Source organism: Sander lucioperca, chromosome 5 (genome assembly GCF_008315115.2).
Source record: "Sander lucioperca isolate FBNREF2018 chromosome 5, SLUC_FBN_1.2, whole genome shotgun sequence".
NCBI lineage: Eukaryota > Metazoa > Chordata > Actinopteri > Perciformes > Percidae > Sander > Sander lucioperca.
Genome location: NC_050177.1, coordinates 41762468 through 41780444, shown reverse-complemented (window position 1 = coordinate 41780444; position 17977 = coordinate 41762468). Strand labels below are relative to the sequence as shown.

Here is a 17977-nt window from a genome sequence, read left to right as displayed (position 1 = left end):
AGGATGAAGTGTGATACTTTAGATAGAAATTGAGTCTTGCTCTGACTTGTCATTTGAGCTTACTTTAATGTAGTTGTTGAATACTATGGATACCTAGGTTATTTGGTACCAAAACCAAAATAAACCAGAAAAAACAGTGACCTCATCATCATAATGGCGTAGGAATGGAGTTGGAGGAAGTTTAAGTTAAGAGAGAATAGGAAGGAAACATTAGCAGGATATATTTAGCAGTATTACAAGTGATTAGTCTTTTTACTGCATGGCATTCTCTTCACAGGCTTGCTCATGTCATGTCATGCTCCTGTGTGGTGTAGACCACAACATGCATTTGCTTATTGAAACCTCATTCTGTCTAAAAGTTACTAATCTTAATTCTGATGAATGTCAAGCTTCCATCCATATTCCAGTTATATTCCATATAAGAATGTGTATATCACTGGGTCTAAATGGGCACAGTTAAAGATTTAACTCTATAGTATACAGTATGTCAGACTTTTTTTTGTAGGCAGCAGGACAAGCTTCAACAGAGATTATGCGAGTGGAGAAGGGAATGTATTCTGTGAAAGGTTGGGTCACCTGACTGGATTTCTGGAACATGGACCTGTCAACAGACTACTTTTTATTCAGTGTGAATTAAAAGCAAAAACCAGGCTGTCATAGAGGAACAATTGGCCCCTTAGCAAACACAATAAAGAAATAAAAACAAGTCAGTATCAAGAAGTATGGGGCACCGCATTTAAAGGACATTTGGGGGGGAAATAAATGCCTGTGGGTCTAAAGTGTTAAATTAAAAAGCAGTCTACTGTCAGTTTGTTTTCTGAACTGCTCTAAAATGCCAGACCTGATGCAAGAGTGGTTCCTGGAATCTGCTGGCAAACTGTGAAAACAAGGTTTACCCTACACTGCTTTATTTTACTGGAATGTGTTTTCTCAGCTCATAGTGTGTGTGTGTGTGTGTGTGTGTGTGTGTGTGTGTGTGTTTTTGATGAAGAGAATAGGGGAAAGGGATTGGCTTAATCTCCTGGCAACTGGCTGTTTCCTGCATTGTGTCCATAGTAAATGAAATAGACATGATGGGGAAACAAAGGCTCAGTATTTGCATGTGATGAATCAGAGAGACAATGCTGAGACTGAATTTGAGGCTTTTCCCAACTAACTTCTGTGCAAAAATGCAATCTTTAAGTTTAGCTGAAACTAATATGAGGCTTCAGAGTTAAACAGATTACATGGGCATCTTTTCAGTGTAGAATTCCCCATCTCATGTTTCCACAGAAAGTGGGTCCTTGCTGAGCAACAGCAGAGAGATCTGTCCTGGTAGTTGCATGTAGATTTGTTGCCGGGACAATATAACTGCCAGGACTGTTGCTACCATTGCAGACCCCCAAAGTCATGTCAGTAATTGTAATGACATTAGTGTAATTTGGATTACCTTGTTTATTTAGGTATTTGTTGCATTTCTATTTTATTTTTTTATTTTCTTATAGTGCAACACAAGTGATTAACATGAAAATAAATGAGGCAATACATGATGGTGTAAAATAGACTAAACCAAACAGACAAATACACAAAACAAAAAAACACAATAGCTGACAAAAGACATAACATGAAAAGATGGGGGCATAATGTTTAGCTTAGGCTATCTTATTGTGATACTCCTGTGTGTGTGTGTGTGTGTGTGTGTGTGTGTGTGTGTGTGTGTGTGTGTGTGTGTGTGTGGCTTGTTTTCTTGGGTCAAGGGCAAGGGTAATTGTTGCATTTCTAGTTTGATTTGTTCTGGTTTGTTTTTTGGCCTTTGCCCAACCTGAACTTAGACCAGGCTCCATGTCTGGCTCCTCTGATGCTGTAAATAAAGTCAACCGTCACCATATTCAGTTATCTGTGTCTGTGTGGCTGCTTGGAACTTGGTGAAGATGAGGCCTGTTCATGTTATGTTTTGGCCACCCCTAGACAAGGCTATACATGATTTGGGGGCTCGTCCTTTGTCTTTTCTCGCTTCGATTCGTGATAAGTAAAGCAACGGTTCTGGTATATATATATATTGGCAGTGAAAATTTACATTGGCTGTATGTGTCCACAGTTCTCCAGCCAAGGCATGCTGATGGGTTTGAGCAGATGGGCTCTATGGATGGTGATGTCAGTCATTGCAATGCTTTTGTCCAGACTGAAATACCTTGACCAATACTGGATAGACTTTCATGGAATTTTCATCTTCCCCATTAGATGACTCCTAAATACTTTGGTGACTCCCTGATGTTTTATCTAGCGCCACAAGCAGATGCCATTTAAAACTAGTAATTTAATGTCTCAGCAACTATTGGATGAATTGTCATGGAATTTGGTTTAGACATTCATGCTCCCCTCATTGTAAAAACTTTGGTGATCCTCAGAAATGTTGGCCTGATGATGGCGCTAGATGTAAAGTCTATTGTTCAAGGGATTTGGGGGGGGGCAGCCAAATCAATTGTATTATGTAGTCTATTAAGTTCTCTTTGAGAAGCTTCTACTGATCTGCTGCATGTATATGCAGATGTACAGTAACCAGCTAACTACAGTACATGTAAACACTAGGGGTGGGAATCACCAGAGGCCTCACGATACGATATCATCACGATACTTATGTCACGATACGATATTATTGCGATTTTAAACATATTGCAATATTCAGCGATATATTGCAATTTATTACCTTTTTTCCAACTTCAAATTTTTCCCCAAGAGGAAACTTTGTCAACATCTGTTTTATCTAAAAATATACATTTCTCTGTTTGTTCATCTCACTTCAATTTTATTGCTGCAAAATGGGATTGTCAAGCAGACAAACTGACCAACACACAAACTATATAATAAAAGATTGATTCTTGGCGTCTGTGTATCGATATAGTATTGCCATATTATATATTAAAATATTGCGATACTATGCTGTATCGATTTTTTCCCCCACCCCTAGTAAACACTTTATCTGGTTTCTCTAAATAACCTGATTAAGTGCATGTTAACACACTGACCGATTGCACCACCTAGTGCCAGGATTGTTTCATTTTTCTACAAACAAAAACCTTATTCCATCTTAATAATTTCCTGTAGAGCCTACATCATAATTGTTCTCAACTGTCTTCATCATTCTGAAACCAGAACACAGCGAATGTTGAATCTGGGCTGCTCTAACTGCAATACACTTATGAAAGCCAGACATACTCTGAATGCCCTTGGTCTTGAGTTTGTAGTTATAGAGTATTATGAGGCTTTGATTTTCCCAGAGCTCACGCCCCTAAATTGTTGGACTTTCCAATGACCTCACTGTGGACAATTTTCATTGGAACTAGTCTCTCTCAAAGCAACAGTCCCTATGAAAACTGTTAATAGCGAGGTCTGTGGATTTTCCAGGATAACCAGGACATTGTTTCTGTCAGCACACACTGCTGCTGTCATTCCACTTCCATTGTTTAGAGGTGGAGGAGCATCTAGTAACCCCAAAAGTGAAACTATCTGCAAGTATCTGCAGGGCCAGATACCTCAAGGACTAAGGAGAAAAATATCCCCCTACCATGTCCACATGGACAAGACTGTCCTACCAGCAGCATCTGAGTTTCCGTTGTCCAGTAATTAATGGTCTTTGACAGAAAAAAAATTATGAGAACCAACATTTTTTTAATTTTATTCAAGTGGGCACTTTATAATTTTATGATCCAGTTTGTTTGCAAAAACTGTAGTTTTTATATTGTTTTATTTACTCCGCCTAGCAAAAGAAAAAAAAAAAGCCTTTTTCTATTCAGATCGCCACTTTAAAATGTTATGTGCATTCATTTCATCGTTTTGGCCTCTCTGCCTATAGCACGTAGTAGGGCATATCGTTTTTTTATCGTCATCCCAATATCAACTGGCACAATAAACCCATCCCGAAAGGCTGCGACATACCGCGAAAGACACTCAAGATAACATCTGTTTATTTATCGCAAATTATATCGTTATCGTGATATTCAACAACGTTATCAGGTATAGCACATTTTTCTCATATCAAGTAGTCCAAGCAAGTAGCTACATTTCAATAAAAATAGTGTAAATCTATACATGCCTTGATTATATTATTATTATTATTATTATTATTATATATATAGGGCTGGGCAATATTTCAATATTATATCGATATCGTGATATGAGACTAGATATTGTCTTAGATTTTGAAGAATTGTAATATCGTTACATGGTAAGTATGTTCTAGCTGTTCTATTATTTGTCTTTAACCACTTAGTCATTATATCCACATTATGATGGTTATTTATCTAAAATCTAAATGTGGAAGATATTTTGTGAAAGCACCAATTGTCACCCTATGTTAATGTTAATCTGACAAGGACCTGTAGCGGCTGTGTGAATCATTACTCTTGTCAGTCATAATTCACAAGAAGCAACATATTGTTATACTCCCAAAAAACTTGGAAAAAGCATGTGACTTTGACACAGACTGTCGTTTGTGTTCTGTCTCCGACCAGCAGTCAAAGCTGGTTTCTTAGATGACTGACAGTGTTGGGAAAAGTTACTTCCAAAATGTAATATATTATAGATTACTAGTTACTGTCATTTGAGAGTAATTACTATATTACAATATTACTGTCTCTGAATTGTAATGCTTTACACTACTTTTGCATTACTTTTGAGTTACTTTCACCAAAATAACAGCGGAAGTTTGACTTGGCAGGTAGCTTGTGAATTTCACCACCGGATCAATAAAGTCTCCTCTTTATGCACTTTAATACATCATAGATTATTCATAATGTTTTGTATAATTGATATGAATATGCAAATAAACAAAAGCTATAAAAATAGAGAAAAAACGTAAAACGTACAATAGGCAAGTAGGAGAAAATGAAAATACTCAATTAAAAGTACCTTACAGTTGTATTGAAGTACGGCATCGTTACTTTCCACCGCTGATAAAATACAATGGTATTTACGTGTAGCAAGCCTAAACATTAATTCCCGACATGTTTCTATCTGTCAGCAGCTCGGACACACTGCTGTCCGCGCTGACGTACCGTCCACTGTTGGGACACAGATGTTGTCCGTACCGTCTCTGGTTCTGGCTCTGACCACGGGAACAGTGACGGGACAGCTCGCTTCAACGCAGCGTAATAACTCCTGAAAATAATGACCATCTCGCAAATGAATCTGTCTCTGCAGTCATCTCAACCATCGAATACAGCAACAGGAAATAATACTCACGGCTTTTGTTTTTTCCTGTGAAGAAATGTTTCGCGGTATGCCCTACTGGATACACAGTTATTCCTCAGTGACATGTTTTCTCAAGATGAATGGCGTTCTACACTGCTCTGGTCACCTTACACAGGGTTTCTGCAGGTTTCAACAAGTCAAATTTAAGACTTTTTAGGACCTTTTTTTTTAAAGATTATTTTTTGGGCATTTTAGGCCTTTGTTTTATAGGACAGCTGAAGACATGAAAGGGGAGAAAGGGGGAATGACATGCAGCAAAGGACCGCAGGTCAGCGTCGAACCCGCGGCCGCTGCGTCGAGGAGTAAACCCTTTATATGAAATGTAAGATCTATATCACGACATAAAAGTACAACGAAATGCAGAGTCACAAAAGTACTTAGTTAATAAACTTATTAAATTTGAATAAAAGTGACACAAATAATCATCTGTAAATACACAGCAAGTTATATTTGGACGAGTGAAAGAAAGAACTACATCACCACAGAATAAAAAGAAACATTTCAGTGAGCATTAGAGGTAGCATTACATGGACGTAGGGGAAATTAAGACCTGTTTAAAATAATTTAAGAAAGTTAGAAAATAACACTTTATAAGGCCTAACTTTTTTATTTTAAGATTTTAGACTTTTTTTGACTTTTTAAGACCCCGCAGAAACCCTGTTACACGACAAACTAAACAGTGATATTACTCCTCCCAATATGATTTATTGCTACACTACTGCCCCCGCTAACTGTCATATTCTAAAAAAAATGTTGGCAGGGAAAAAAATCATCCTGTAGAGCAGGGGTCAACGTTTTTGAGGCCAGGGACCCCTAAGCTGGAAGAGAGACCGAGTTGGGACCCCCTACTACATATACTGTATACAACTGAGTTGCATATTAAACTGGGTTGAATGAATGGAAATAAATGGTCAGTATTTATGCATCATGTATTAACATTAAACATACATTTGGAAGGCACAGTGAATCTTTAAGCTTAACTATACGGCTAGTTATTATAGTAAGATTATCTTCAATATGTAAAAAAACAATTTCACAAATAGGCCAATTTATCTTTGTTATTAATATGTTGGATTCATATTAATGTATATTTCAGACATTTTAAAAAATAAAATAAAATAAAACTAGAACTACAAGCAGTTATGATGGGCCCAAGCCTCCGATGCCAGTCGCCCCTGACGCCCCGGGGAGTGCGCGAAAGCGGAACCCGAAGCCGGGCAGAGGGGAGGCAAATGTCGGTAAATATCGAGAGGTGTGAACCGCGACGTCTGCGGTACGTCGCCGTTGCAAACGTAGCGGTCAACAGTTCACCTCCATGCATATACAGACTACCTTTAACACTTCTCTACAATAAACAAACTTCTTAATCCCCCTGACCACAGGGTACAGCAGAGAGAAATGAGAGAGTGACCGAAAGGGTGGAGGGGGGGAGGCAGGTGTGGTGGTTGAAGGAGCAGTGGAGGTGGTCAAATTGTTGTAAATGGTGTCATAGGCGCCGATTTATGTTTTCCTCCGTGGATGCTTCGTGGGAAATTAAGAATCAATGACACCAACATAACCATTCACACTATGACAGACGCTCCACTTAGCACCAACTGCAATGTTTAATTGCACGTTATCGGCGCCTATGAATGGTGTTGAACCAAAACCTAGCGGTAGGAGGCAAACATCAGTAAATATTGAGAAGTGTGAGCTGCAAGGTCTGTGGTACATTTCCATTGCAAATATGCCATTAACATAGATTGAGTAAAAGGGCCAAAACTCGTCTACGTTGATTATAGCGCCACCCAAAGGCCAATCTTCGCCAAAGTTTCGTGTTGATTGCATTTACTGTGGCAGAAATATTGCAATTGCAAATTTCCCATTTAAATGCATTGAGTTATTGGCCAAAACAAATAAACGTTGCTTGACATCAAGCCCCGCCCACATCCAAGTCAGTCATTTTTTTTTTTTTTTTTTTTTTTTTTACCTACGTCGTCTCCCCATACGCTCGAAACATACAGTCTAACGGACCAAGACGGTAGCAAACCTCATATCCTCTTGTTTCACATTAGATGACAGAAACTGATGTAAGCTAAACACAAACGACATTTCATGCAACAACAGTGAACTGTAATTGGGCCCGTGTACTTTTTCGTTCATTTGATTTCCGACTTTGAAACGAAAAGAGTGGTTCGGAAATAACGTAAGACTGCTCCGGTGAAAGCCTTGTTTTCATGAGCTTCTGGGGCTAGCTGCTAGCTAGCTCGGAAGCTACATCTGATGGAAGGCAGGTTGCTAATTAGCCAATGCTAAAAAGTATGGAAGTAGCCTACTAGTTTCCCCTGCTTTCTATCAATATTCCTCAGTATTTGTCTTTTGGTGTAGTTTGCTAACATGCTCGTAGACATGTAAATGAACTGTTTGCGTGCTAGCTAAGTCAACGGTCAACACCTTTTATATTGTAACGTGAAAGCTCAGGCTGCGTTAGCTTCAGCTAAACCACAGCCGCAACTTGCACTGCCCCGTTAAAATGCAACTTCAACCCTCGGATATAACGGTAATCACGTAGCGATTTTACTGTATCTAGACATCTGTATGTGTGTTCGACCTTTTGAAATACTTAGATTAGGTGTGTTACTGTGCAGGTAATATCCGAGGAGCATCTCGCATGATTGTGAGTTCTACTGAACCAGACTGAGAGACCATTTAAAGACTCAGGAACCCTTTGCAGGTGTTTTGGATTAATTAGCTGATTAGAGTGGGACACTTTGAGCCTAAAATATTGAACCTTTTCACAATATTCAAATTTTCTGAGGGTTTTCATAAACTGTAAGCCATAGTCATCAAAATGATAACAAATACAGGCTTGAAATATCTCGCTTTGCATGTAATAAGTCTATATAATTAGTTTTACCTTTTAAGTTGAATTACTGAAATAAATGAACTTATACAACAACAATATTCTAATTTTTCGAGTTTCACCTGTATGCTTCTGGTTCACCTTGTATCAAAATCGCCCCTTTGTACATTTGGTTGTAATGACTGAATTCTTGCTGTTAATATGAAAGTCCATAACGAAACAACACACCATTCTACTTTTGAGGGCTAAATTAAATGAAAATAGCTCGTTTTCCTTTTGAACACATTGTCATCAATATTAACAAGGTTTAAAATGACCCATTTTTCAAATTTGGATATCATTTCAAAATCAGAAATCAGTAGTAACTACATGAAAACTTCACTGTTGCATGAAATATCGTTTTTGTTTAGCCTACATCATCAGTTTCTATCTAATGTGAATCAAGAGGCTCTATCAGCTTCGCTACCAGGCTGTCTTTTTTTTTTTTTTTTTTTTTTTTGTCTTCAAAAAACTTTATTATTCAAGTACAGATCCATAAACACATTGAAAACATTAAATGCATACATACATACATACACGAAAAAGGGGCGCATTAAATTTACATTAAAGAGGTTGTAAGGCATTGTAAATGTTCAGAGTCCGGATGGCTTTCTTATTTGTCAGTCCTTTTTTAAAGTTTTAAAATATAATTTCATGTCATTTTTAAATTGGTGACTAGCCTATTCGGTTTTCTTTCAGATCATTTACATTTATAGATATAAAATTTTCAAATAAAATTAAAAGATTCAAAATAAAAAACATGTCATTTATCCAAATAATTTTCTTCATAGTAAAAAAATTCTACCAGGCTGTCTTGGTCATGGATGTATTAAGAGAACGGTCTTGGTCCGTTAGAGCGTATGGGGAATGACGTAAGCAAAAAAAAAATGACTGACTTGGATGTGCGGGAAGGCGGGGCTTGACATCAAGCCCCGCCTTCCCGCAGACTGCAGCGAGATGTACTTGCCAAATTTGGTACAGAGCATCGTAGTGGGATGTTGAACAAGGATCTCCTTTGCTGATAACATTTAATTTGGCCGAGATATGATATGATATGTGTGTGGTAGCTAGCTAGAAAAATTTGTTTGGTCGTCAAATGCGCATAATTTAACGTAGCAAAATTCTTTGAGTAACTTTTGGTCAGGTCCATCTGGAGATGCTACGTACCAGTTTTTGTCCTGATCCGTCGCACGGCCTAGGATGAGTTCGAAAAAGTTGGTTTTGTGCATTGCGTAATATTGCGAATAAACTTTTGAGCGGAAATGGGCGTGGCCTATATCATGTGATTCAGCTTGATTCAAGGAAGATGTGGATGTAAGGATTTCTAATGTGCAAAGTCATTTTTGGTCCATGACCCATTGTCTATCTACCCTGTATGCTACCTACAAAATGTCGTGCCAATCGGTCGCACGGTCTAGGAGGAGATCGAAAAAGTAGGTTTTTGATAAATCGCGATTTTTCACGCATTAAAGTTTAGGCGGAAATGGGCGTGGCCTATATCACGTGATTTAGTTGGATCCAGGGAACGCGTGGATGTATGGTTTGTATGGTTGAATGTCCGGTGTACGGTGTGGGAGTTATAGGGCCAAACGCGTTTTTTTCTGTTGTAGCGCAACCTAGTGGTGGAAGTGAGTCAATTGTTGCGCCTGAGGTCCTTGCAGAGTTTTGGACCAGTCCTGAAAATGGCATGCCATGTACGGTTTAGGCTGTAGTCGGAGTTTTAGGCGGAGAAGAATAATAATCCTTAGAAAAACAATAGGGTTCTGCGAACGGCGTAGCTCTTGCTACCGCCGGTTCTTGCAGACTCGGGCTTGGACCCCTAAAAAGGCCCCCCTGCACTAACTCTGAGGACCCCCCTAGGGGTCACTGTTGAAGATCTCTGCTGTAGAGCCTACATCCCAATTGCTCAATAACAAATGCCAAAGGCACCTGACCAAGAGTCGCTTTTTGACTCGCTGGGAGTGAGAATGTGTCCTCCCTGCCTTTCTGGACCCACAACAGTTGGCTTACAGGACGAATAGATCTACAGACGATGCTGTCACCCTAACCCTCCACACTGTCCTTGTGCAAAGTCATGGTACGTGTCCATATAGGCATTGTTTTCACGGTAGTTACCAGTTTCTCTTCACTGACCACTGACAAGCAACAAAAATAGGCTACAGCCTCATATAAGCCAGATGGCTGCACCTGATTGGACGAACGCATCACGTAGGGCTGTCTGCTGATAAATGAAAAGATTTTTGTGAGCTTTTGAGAGGCCTCCTTATTTGCATAAAGTTGGCTGAATTCAACTTTATGCAAATGAGGAGCGGGCAAATCGATGCCCCACTTCTCCAAAGTCCCCATAACGCCACCAGAATGCATTGCACGGCTGCTCCCATAGAAATGAATGCAGTCTGCAGCCACTTTGTTGATTTTATCAACAGGAGCAAACTTATTCTATTATATTTATACAAACAAACACTGAGTACCATTACTCAATCATAACATATATTAGTCTGGTGTACACTGTTTACATACACTTGTTGAATCGGCTGCTATTATCAGCACCACTGTCACTTTACCATGTAATTTTGTCTCCCAATGCTCTTATATAGTTTCTATTTTGATTCTATTCTCAGTTTAGTTAAGTACTGTAGCTCTCATTATTTATTTCTGTTGATTTCTATACTTGTCTGTATTATTAAGCTGATGCAGCTAATGTAATGGGCTAAAGCACTACACTCATTGTGCCTTTTCTTTCCAACTGTTTTCCACTTTATACAAAAATGAATACCAGAAGATGAAAACTGCATGTGAGGCATGTTCGCTGAGTCAATGATTAATAAGTTATCCAGAACCAGTTAAGACACGGCTTCACAGCATTATACCTGGTTTGGTATTACAACTGGATGGACAAGTTTTTTTTTTTTTTTTATGCGCTGACAGGAATTGACTCTCTGGGAAACCCAAGGGCGGTGGACTGGGAGTGTATGTGAACAAAGGTTGGTGCATGGACATTTATGATGTTTCTAGCCACTGTTTTGCAGCAGTGGAATACTTCAGGTTAAAGTGCCGTCCCCGCTACCTGCTGAGGGAGTTTATGTGTCATCGTGGCAGTGTGTATACCACGTAACGCTAATGCTAATGATGCACTGGAAAAGCAACATGATGCTATCAATCAGCTACAGAACAAGCATCTTGTGGGCTTCTTCATCATTGCAGGTGATTTTAACCACACCAAGCTCAAGAACATCCTACCTAGGGCTGAACTCTTTAAAGTGGCGATATGTAACTTTTAGTTTGTGTTGATTTGGACAAAAGCGGTAGTGTTTTTACCACACCTGCTGTCCTAAAGGTGTTTTCTTTAAAGTGCTCATATTATGCTCTTTTTTGTGCATGTTATAGGTTTACAAAGTGAAAAAGCCCAAAGTCCACCCAAAGGGACTTACCATCTCCAACAGAAAACCCTGTTCACAAACTGCTCCAAACAGCTCTATTGTAGTCCAGCCTTTACTTCCGTGACGAACGTCCGTCACTTTGTAACACACGTTGTAATGCTCGCCTAGCTGCTAGCGTAGCACTCCCTCATACTCTGCTTCTGACTGGCTAGTAGTCCTTACCTAGGTGCTGCGCATGTGCGACTCCCAACAAAGCTGGAACAGAAGTGAGATGTCTCACTCTGTAGCTAAAACAGAGAGCTCAACACACAGGGTGAAAAGAGGAGCTGCAGCAATGTGCAGTACAACAAAAATATGGTGTTTTTTGAAAATGAAACCATGTAAACCTATTCTGATATAACCTCTAAATACAATTATAAACCTGAAAATGAGCATAATATGAGCACATAAAGGCTTTATTACTCACTGTAGATTACTGAGTTAGCATTACCAGGAGGTCATATAGTTGGATTGAATGTTTTGCTTATACAGAAAATCATTCATTTACAATAAGACAATACGTTACAGATGCATCATTGCATTTCAAGTGTTGCATACGGTAACTTAGCCTGGATGTATCGTGACCTAAACCATGTAACGTTATCACTGTCACTGTGTCACGAGCCAAAGAGTTTGTTGTAGCAACGAACGTAGTAATAACTTTGATTTATATAGCGCATTAATGAAACCCAAGGGCGCTTTACAGGGGGACAAAGGAAAGGAAAAGAAAAGAGTAAACCAACACAAACACAGACTAAAAGGAATAACACGTCTGCGCTAAACGGAAGGGGGACGTAATTTAATGTCGGCTACTGACGTACAACCACATCGTGCAATCTAAAGTTATTTTATGAATAAGATAGACATATACCTCATGGCCAATTTGGGGACGTTTTTGAATCTTTACAATCCCGTAATTGTCTCCATCTGTTGAAAGCCCGACCGACATTGACTGAGTTTTGTTGGTGGTGATCATACATTAAAAGGTTACATTTGTAAATAACTACTTGAATCTGGATAGTCCACAGACCACACTGTTGACATTTCTTAATGGGAACATTTCTTTGGTACAATGTTTTAGTATGTTTAGAAATGTATCTGTCATGAGGCCCCATGGGAGCAGTATTAATAATTAACAGTTTTAAGTACCATCCAGTTTAAATCAATGAAATACACATGTTTGGAAGATGACAGGTGGAGTCAATGAAGGTGTGCTGGAGCTTGTCTCAAAGGGCATACATCACAGAGCCCCACTATTAAGAAGCTCCACCCATTTACCATTACAGCCCTGTAATATTGTCATGTTCACGATGGACAACTAATGCCGACCTTACACCAAACGACTTTTCAAGCGATTCCACTGTCGCAGACTAATTTTCAATATCTGAATGAAATCATGAGAGTCTTGCTAGAGTTGGGGCGCTCCCGTCTCCATCGTTTGGTGCAAAGTGGTCATAAAACTCAGTTCCAGTCATTCTTTTTCCCATTTGGACCATCAGACAAAATCTAACGTGTTTGATATTATCATAAAGTTTAAGTCTTGGTAGTGAAGTTAAATCATGTGAACATTGTCAACAACCACTGGGTGCACCAAACAGGAAGCAGCAAACGGCTATAGCCAGTGTTGTTTATGGCTGCTATGGCGCCGTGCTAAAGAGGGAAAGTTGCTGATTGTCAACCCTTCTGAAGCGAGTCATCCAACGGGAGTTTTACCGACGGATAAATGCAGACCTCCGGGTACTGGAGACATTCATCTGCATGCATGGCAGAACAGAAAATCAGCAAACTTTCCCTCAAGTTACCAGCTAACACTAGCGGTAGCTAGCTAGCTTGGTTAAATTTTTCAAAAGGAATCTAGTTGTAGTCTTGCAATGTGTGATCCTGTCTTTACATATTATGACAGTCTTTAATGTTAGATGTGAGATGATTGTCTTTAGATGTGAGATGGTGTCAGACTTTAGTCTTTTCAAAGTCTGTTCAAAGTCTTTTAGTGTATGGTAGGCTTAAGAAAAAAAAAGATCAAAATCGATGCAGCAGAAACTGACATATTGTCTTTTTTTCATGCATCCTTCTTTGTCAAAACCTGGCTACTATATTACCCACAGTGCAACTGGACTGCTGACAGCTCAGTAGAAGATTGGGCTGTGTTGTGCTAGTAGCAGCTAATTTAGCGTCGAGCAGAGCGCTAACCTGCAGCAGAGAAGAGCAGCGGGCCACAACCACACACTCTTTTCACTGTCAAACTCGTAGTCCTCAGCCCCAACCGACGCTGACTCAAGTGACATCACTTGAGGACATATATCATTTTGTGAACCTAAATTAATATGCGCACCGGATCAAAATCTACGAGGGGCCGGATTTGGCCCGCAGGCCTTGAGTTTGACACATGTACTTTAGGGCAATATAGGGTCAGCAGCAAGAGCTCTTTCTGTCAAGTCAGGATACATAAGTGATCCTCTGCAGTGAAATTGTTACTTGACTGACAGCCTTCTATTCATATACAGTCAATGCGAAGATGGTTTCCTGTTTCCTGCCCTTTAATAAACAACAAAAAGGTAAAAAAAATGAAGGTTGGAGAAACAGACTTCACACTTTGCAAAGCTGACGCATACCGATACCTGGGCAGTGCCTGGGCATGCCTCGGCTGTCTGTGTTTACAGGTGACGAAAGCATGAAAGGAAAGGAAAGGAAAGGAAAGGAAGGAACGCTGACAGAATAACACTGAGTAGGAAAGAAAGACTCCTTTAACCCCATGAAGCTAAATCACACAGAAAGCAGCCAAACTCCTCTATCAATATATCTTCCTCTGACACTAATTACTTGTTTCTCACATAAACACACAGAAACAAACTTCTGAGTAAAGCACTCAGACTGAATCAGAGTCCACACTAACAGGCACATGGGTTTGGATATATGCCTCCACCTAACAAGCAAATAAAAAGCTGTCCCTACAATGAAACACAAGACGCAAACAGCTGAACAAACAGCGCACACACACACACACACACACACACACACAGACACACACACACACACACACACACACACTCTAACTACCTGAAACACTCTCTCTCCAATGGAACTTCTGTCAAATAAGGAAATGAAGGAAACACCTTCCCTAACCCTTTTATCACAGGTTACACACGCTGAAAGCTGGCAGACAGACACACCAGAGGTCATTACTGTACATTACCATTTGGTTGACCGTATCTGCTGAACATTAGAGCCCCTGCTCTCATAATCCAGGCACTGTGTACTAGAATATATCCGGGAGTGCAGCAGGCTGCTGGGAAACACACTGACAGAGAGCCAACAAATCTTCCCGGCGCTGTTATCACGCTCCCTGTTTTTCTCCTCCCTCCTTCTTACACTTCCCTCCCCTTCTCTCTCTCTCTCTCTGTCTCTCTGTGTCTCTCTCTCTCTCTCTCTCTCTCTCTCTCTCTCTCAGCCAGTCTGTCTTTCTGACATGCCAACGTCGTGCATCAGCGACCGGCAGCGACTGGTCGTGGGACACCTATCTTCTCCTGGGAAAAGCAGGGAAAACCCTTATGGTTTCATTTTCATTTAGCTTGAATTCCTTTTTCAGTGTAACAGCTGGGTGTGGAATTTGTTTTATGAGCTGGCCTCTAAATACATATGGTAGCTGATAGTGAGATAGTGATTTTGGAATGCACAACAACCATACAACTAAAACAATTTCTTGTTTCTCGTTGTCGCTGTGATAAGCTTTGAAACAGTTGCTGTAGTTACCCTGTTAACATTTCCGGAATGTTGTTCAGTGCACATGTCTAATCAGTGCTGCACCCCACCCTACTCCGCAAGAAAATCCTCCACTTCCTCTGCCTTTTTCCCCCCCACTTTATCATTCCCCTGCACTGTCCAAAGCCAGGCCATATAAGACTAAGGTGGTAATGAGAGGGCAAAGAGGGAGAGGAGAGAGAGGGAGTGAGGGAGTATAAAGTTCACAGGAAACAAAGAATTTGTGGCAAAACTGGGCACGTGCAAAACAGCAGAAAATACATATGGTTTAAAAAACTCTGTGTTAGCTGTTGATTGCAATAGCATTTTTGAGTAACCAAACTGTGAATATAAGTTCTACAGTACAGGGTCATTCTGCAAAGCTGAACCCATCCTAAAGCGTAACTTCGGTTGTTTTGTTTTCAACCTGTACCCTATTTTCATATGTTTTGTGTCTAAGTGACGGATGGGAACAACAATCTTTGAAATTGGTCCAGTATTAAAGGTACAATATGTAACATTTCTGCATTAAAATGTCTAAAAACGACTATACCTATGTTATATATTTTGTTGAGTTGTGTACTTACACTACCCTAAATGTTTCCAACAACGTTCAAACCCAGAGAAATCTGTTATTTTATTTTAATGACACGGGACGTTTCAATTTAGTTGCCTGTCAGTGGCGTTATATAACCTTTCTAGTAACTCTAACTTCCATCAAAACACAGGCAGCCAGATGATACGTTTGAGAGTAATCGTAAATCATACAATGTCACAGAAAGAATAATACTCAGTAACCGTAATACAGCTTGCTTTCTGCCACACAGCATCATTTTGTCACTGATTACATGCCACTTACAACACAGTAATACAGCAGAGATCTTATTTATTGATACATTTCAATATCGATTGATCCAGCTTATAGTGCTACGTTGACAAGTAACGTTAGCGTTAGCTCATGCTAATGCTCGGTGGGGAACGTTAACGTTATAAGGTTACAACATTGTTCAATACATTCATGAAGTTATTTTAAGTATAATTGTTTTGATCAAGGTAAAGTTAACGTTAAACAGCACTGGGCTAACCCACGATTACGTTCGCCAGCATAACTTCCACCAACTCCAGGGCAGTTCAGAGCATGGATTTGGTGTTTTAAAACTTTCTTGTGGCAGCGATAGATGCAGTGATGTTTCCTGTTTCCTGTACGGGACTCTCACACTGCCTCAAAACACTCTGACAAGTCTGATCGTTGCTTACATGACTGGCCACCGTATCAATACGTCAGGTTGGTTCATTTTAGGGGTTTGGGGTCATTTGGGGGGAAGTGCGTTTAGGCTGCCATCCCAACCGCTGCAGCCTAAACGCACTACCCCCATTCAAAATGAATGGGCAGACCTGCGTTTTCGCCGCACTGTCTGATGGTCGACACAGGCAATGTGAATGCAAGCTGACCCCTACATGTCGATGATTTGAATCAGCAGTCGAGAAACCCCCAAAGTGAATACGATTTGTCAATGGGATCACTGCACATTTACACGAGGGCTGCTCCCTGAACACTGAACAATGATTCAAAGCCTCAGCCTCAGGTTGTCAGGCAAAGCATGCAGACTTTTTCCTGCTGCATAATCGTTAACAGAACAAATCAGGATAACATGGCAGGCTATAGACGTTTACCAAGCAAGTCTTGTCTCGAACAACGATGCCTCGTTTCTGTTCGCTGATCCGGTGCTCTCAGCTCCAGCTGTTAGACTTTTAAACTCAACTATTTTTTTAAGCAGATGCTGTTACAACCTGAATTACTCTTCAGCTGATAGCAGCAGAGGAGGCGCTCTGTGGCACGCTAGGATTTTATAACTGCAGTGTGACCAGGACGATCATTTTTAATTCCTCTGACTGTGTGGAAATGTAATGTTTTTACATCAGATGATGAACAAAGGCAATACAACGCTAGTCTTACATGGGACTTGACATGTAGCTGTTATAGGAATTCAGTCTGCGGCAATATATTTCTCATAATTGTAATTGATTCATTTATTCCTATGGTAGTGGCAGTAATGGAAATTGTTGGCAGTGTATGTTTCACTGTGGTTTATAATAATGGTAAACATGCACACCCCTAAGATGCGTACAGTCCAGGTGATCAGAAATTGTGACCGATGTGGTGGACACAAGCAGTTGATGACATTTGCATCACACCGACCTTAGCAGACCCTCGTAGCTGCACAGAGTCAGAAAGTATTGGGTCTTAGTCTTATCATTTCGTGATGCTGAAACTGAAATCCATGCATTTGTGTCTGCCTGACTTGATTACTGCAATGTTCTTTTTTTCTGGTCTTCCAAATTGTGCCACTAAAGGCCTTCAACTTGCTCAGAACACTGCAGCCAGAATCCTGACCAAAACTAGACAGAATCATCAGAAAGTAGGCCAGGCCGCAACTGCAGGTTCAATTCCAACCCACAGCCCTTTGCTGCATGTCATTCCCCTTCTCTCTCCCCTTTCGAGTCTAAGCTGTCCTTTCAAATAAAGGCCTAAAATGCCACAAACCGCAGAAATTCCCACAAAGCTAGAACTAGAGAACTTTTCACATTTTTGCTTGAAAAACGATTAAAACGATGATTTGATTATCAAAATAATTGGTCATGGTTTCCCCCAGTGTGTTCCAAACCTAGTGGCCCAATGGCCCCCACCAGGCCTAAGCCACTGGGATGT

At 40.2% G+C, this 17977-nt stretch overlaps 1 protein-coding gene across 5 annotated transcripts in view; it reads right to left on the bottom strand.

The window, feature by feature from the left end:
• Nucleotides 1-17977, bottom strand: part of LOC116041155 (kinase suppressor of Ras 1-like) — a 78561-nt gene that overhangs the window by 32926 nt on the left and 27658 nt on the right. Inside the window, exon 1 of one of the 5 annotated variants that reach the window (XM_031287039.2) lies at nucleotides 14723-14923. The exons of the other annotated variants lie outside the window; for them this stretch is intronic. Within the exon in view, the coding sequence (XP_031142899.1) occupies nucleotides 14723-14725 (3 nt within the window). The 5' untranslated portion in view covers nucleotides 14726-14923. Of the gene's footprint in view, nucleotides 1-14722; nucleotides 14924-17977 lie in introns of those variants that run through there. 5 annotated transcript variants of the gene reach the window in all.